This window comes from Suricata suricatta, chromosome 3 (genome assembly GCF_006229205.1).
Source record: "Suricata suricatta isolate VVHF042 chromosome 3, meerkat_22Aug2017_6uvM2_HiC, whole genome shotgun sequence".
NCBI lineage: Eukaryota > Metazoa > Chordata > Mammalia > Carnivora > Herpestidae > Suricata > Suricata suricatta.
The window spans coordinates 31,658,206-31,663,003 of record NC_043702.1 but is presented as its reverse complement, the minus strand read 5'-3'; the positions used below and the strand labels follow the sequence as shown (position 1 = coordinate 31,663,003).

The 4,798-nt window shown below is 34.5% G+C and overlaps 1 protein-coding gene across 1 annotated transcript in view; it reads left to right on the top strand.

Annotated features, from left to right (window-relative positions):
* Window positions 1-4,798, top strand: part of FAM117B (family with sequence similarity 117 member B) — a 79,954-nt gene that overhangs the window by 54,199 nt on the left and 20,957 nt on the right. Inside the window, exons 3-4 of the mRNA XM_029933282.1 lie at window positions 891-983; window positions 1,962-2,075. Coding sequence (XP_029789142.1) covers window positions 891-983; window positions 1,962-2,075 — 207 coding nt within the window. The remainder of the gene's footprint in view (window positions 1-890; window positions 984-1,961; window positions 2,076-4,798) is intronic.

Below are 4,798 nucleotides of genomic sequence, written 5' to 3'. Positions count from 1 at the left end.
CATGAGCGCGTTCCGACTCTGTCTCTTCCCTTTGTCTCCCGGGCGCCGCGCAGTTGCGCCACGTTGGGCTGGGGATCTTACCTCCCCTGCCCGTCCAGGGCTGGCCCGTCCTCGGATCTCCCCCCGTTCGCCCCCACTCACTCAGGTATCCTTGAGGTTCTATTCCTTCTGGAGTTCGTATTTTCTCCTTCCGCTCTCTCAGATGAACGTAATATCCTTCTCAGTTTGAAAAACGGTGCGGAGGGAGTTTACAGAGCTCCCTTCCTCTCCGCAGTCTTGGCTCCACCCCCCTTAATTTTTCTATAATGGGAATGTATTGTATAATAGAGAAATGTATACTTTTTTAAGATATGAAATTATTTTTCATGTTTATTGAGATATAATTGACATATACAATACTGTATAAGTTTTTGTACAGCATAATGACTTGAAATATGAAATGATTACCACAGTGAGTTTAGTTAATATCCATTACCTCATATAATTAAAAAAATTTTTTTTCTTGTGATGAGAACTTTTAAAAGGATCTACTCTTTCAGCAGTTTTCAGATATGCCACACAGGAGTATTAACTATGACCATCACATTATATAGTACCTCTGCAGCACTTAATCATATAACTGGAAGTTTGTACCTTTAGACCACCTTCACCCAGTTTCCCTTCAGGTGCCTCCCCCAATCCCTACTGTCTCCAATAACCTTAAGTCTCATCTCTTTTTCTCTGAGTTTGTTTTTTAGATTTCACATGTGAGGTCATTCAGTATGTGTCTTTCCTCACTTGAGTTATTTGATTGTGCATTATGTCCTGAAGATCCATCCATTTTGTGGCAAATGTAGTGCACGTTATCGTTAAATGGTTAACATACTCCCTTCTTCTTTTTCCCATTATAGACAGAGAGTGCATGGGCGGAAGAATATGCTGAAAAGAAGAAAGGGTCTCACAAGCGTTCAGCGTCGTGGGGCAGTACAGATCAACTTAAGGAGGTCAGGAAGATGGTTCCAAGGAAGTGGGTGTGGAAGTTTGATTTTTTCCTTGACTAGTTCCTTGAAGTTGTGGACAACAAGGATTTGTCAGTTTCCATTATTTTGGTTTGTGTGGGTGGGTTTTTTTGTTTTTGTTTTGTTTTTGGTTACCTGAGAAATAACAAAGACAGTTCTTGACATTGATTGGATAAGGATTGAATGGGAGAAATATGCATGTTACTTACAGATTATGTTTTCTTTGTATTTTTTCTTACTAAATGATAGTCCATAACGTATTAATCTGTCACATTTATAAAATTATAGTGATACAACAAACTCACATTTATTATTTCTGTATATAATGGTAGTGTCTCTGAAATTAATCAAATATAACCAATTAGTTATGGTCCTATGCTGATTTACCATTTTCTGTACCTACGCTTAGATATTTGCATGTTATATATAATAGAGAATTAAAACAATTCAGTCAAGGAATAATATGGGATATTGATTGAAATTGTATTATTTAAAGATTGTATCTGTGAATACACTTCATGGCTTCACTTGAGTTTTAAATACTGTTTGGTTTTTGGAGCTGTTGAAGATTTGGTGTTTAAAGAAATCTAAATCTAAATAAAATAAGGCTCATTGTTAGGACAGTGAGAATAATTTTAATTATTTTAAAATTATTTGGGAAAGCTATAATGTAATTTATTCTAAGTGCTAAAAGCATCATTGGTTTAGTATTTGGGAAACTTGAAGGCTCAGAACAGTGTTGGAACATAATTTTGTTTCTCTTTAAAAAAGAGATACACATACTGCACATGTGTATGTGTGTGTGTGTGTGTGTGTATAAATTCTGTACAACTGGAGTTTGTGATAGGCTTTTAGAAGTCAAAAGATCTATTAAGGATGAATTTAACTGGTTCTTACTAAGCAAGGATATATTTCATGTACGTTGGAAAACTTTGATGCTCTTTTTATTTTTCCCCTTTTCAGATTGCAAAGTTACGCCAGCAGCTGCAGAGAAGTAAACATAGTAGTCGGCATCATCGTGATAAAGAAAGACAGTCTCCATTCCATGGCAACCATGCAGCTATTAACCAGTGTCAGGTAGGAGTCCGAATGCCACAATATCTAAAAAATTCCAAACAAGGGATTTGTTGTTTTCCTGGTGATATATTATTTTATAGGTAACTGATTAGGATTAAAATGTCCAAAAGCATATTTGAAACAGTGATTAAATACTGAATTAGTCTCCATAAAAAATACAAAATACTAAGTTGACAAAATGATCTTTTCCTTTGGTGATCTGTGGTTTGTCTTTATGAGACCTAGCTAATTACATATTTTTATTTACTATAATTTTGTCCTTATCAATTCAGTATATTGAGGCAGAATAATATAGAGAGTTAAGCATTGGCTATAGAACCAGACCCTGGATGAACAACCTGTTCTGAATTTCAGTTTCTTCATCTAAAGATTGAAGATAATGATGATACATCTCATAAAGTCTTTTAGTAGGGGAAAACCTTTAACTGCTTTGATTCTTTTATAGAACCCTATGAACTGCTCTTGATGGCTCACCCAGGAAACATTTCTCTTAAACTGAATCAAAATTGGATGGGGTCCCTTGGCAAAAAGAGCAAGAAAAAGTTTGTCAACCCTTTATAGGTTGATAGCTACTGATGATGCCAAGTATATGTGGATTTTTTTCAAGAAAGTATAAGTAGAGGTATATATTTTTTCAAAGTAATTTAGCCCTTAAATATTAACACATGGGTCCAATTTGATTTCATAAATTTTTAGTTTGGTTATAGTTTCTAATTGCTTTTTTCCATGTGTAATGTATTTTAATTATAAAATATAAATGTACACTAATACATTTAAAAACCTAAAGAAACTGGATTTATGTCTAAAGAAATAGAAGATGTAAAATTGACAAAATAAGAAATGAAAAATTTTAATAGCCTGATAACTGCCAAAATTAGAATACTAATTAAAAACCAGACTCCTTTACTCTCAAAAGTGAAGCTTTATAGGTGAATTTACAGGTGGCTTTATAGGTGTATTTGCCAACCTTTTACTCCCTCTAATTTATCCATTAATAATTCATATGTATTTCTAAGAGAGAAAGCCACTTTTTATTTCCACTCATATTTTTACTTCTAAATAGAGTGGGGGTTATGATTGAACTTTATTGAATTAAGTGATAGATTTTAGGAGTTTATAAGATTTTGAAGTGATTTTTAAAAAATATATATTTATTTATTTTGAGAGAGAGAAAGAGAGCCCATGTGGGGATGAGGGAAAGAGACAGAATCCCAAGTAGGTTCCATGCTGTTAGCAAAGAGCTTGATGCCACAAACTGAGATCATGACCTGAGCTGAAATCAAAAGTGGGATGCTTAACTGACTTAGCCACCCAGATGCCCCTGAAGTGACTTTTTTAAAGTTGAATTAAAATCAGCAATTAAAGTAGTAAATTATCCAGAATTTTCTTTTTTCCCCAAACCTTACAAGTTAAATTTGTTTAATAACATTATTGGAGTTTGTATAAAGTTCATGTTTAACTCTAAAACATCTCTTTTCAGGGAAGATAAAGACTAGATATAGAAAATAGGGTAACTTGAAAAATAAATTTACATAATTTGAATTTTGTACACTTGGCACACCAAACATCTTGACTACTTGTTTTTTTGAGTGTTAATAGCCAACCAGAGGTCAAGCACATGCGTCACAATAGCTACAATAGTGGTATCCGTGTTTAATTGAAACTTTGATACTATGAGTTATGGGTATGGCTTAATTTTAGTAGGCTCTCTCTCTAGTGGGGAAGAGTACCACTTAGAGATTGTGTACTTTTGAGGTCCTTCCTCCATCTATACATTTGTTAAATATCTATCATATGGCTCATACTGTGTACTCATTAGGGGATACAATGATAAATGAAATATTGGGGCTTGCCTCCCACCAAGTCCCAGATAGATATAAGTAAAGTTAATTATTATACAGTGAAATGAATGTGTTGATAGTATTTGGGAGAGTTTACACTGTTAGAGAAGGGGTATTTATCCTTGGATTGGTTCTTTAGCCATCAATAAAGGCTTCTCAGAGAAAGTCGTGTCTAGGTGGATACCTGAAAGCTGATTTAGTCAGTCTTCAAATGTGGAAGAAATCATGGCTCCATGTAGGAATAACAGTAAGAGATTGAACTAGAGAGTTAAATAGCAGCCAAATCTGAAAGTCTTAATGTCTCAGTTGTTAAGAAATTTGGACTTTGTCCTAGAGGCACCAGAGAGCTGTTTTTTTCAATGCAGGCGATTGGTTTTAGAGTGGTTATTATGAGTTCAGAAGTAGAAAATGAATTTGGAAGATGACAAGATTAGAGGCAGAAAACCATTTAAGAATAGGGTTTGTAATCCAGGTAAGAAATGACAGTGGCTTAAAATAAGGTAGAAACTATAGTGTTGGAGAGAATGGCCAAACCTTAGTGATATTTAGAAAGCAATAACTGGTAATTGAAGTCTATTAAATGCTTACTAAATGGGAAATGCTTAGCTTTTGTATGTATTATTACCACTTATTCCTCATCTTTTAGATAGGGTTCATTACTATTAAGGTCCAGAGCATTTAGGTTTCTTGTCCTAGGTCATATGAATCTAGGTGAGAGGTAACCTCCCAGGCAATTTGACTTCAGAGTGTAAATTTTTTACATCTATGTTAGCTGATGATTGATGAGATGATAACAATGGAGAGATAGGAGTAAAAGGGTAATGCCGATTCTAGCCTTTAAAACATGACTTTAGGGGCACTTTGGTGGTAGGTCAGTTGAGC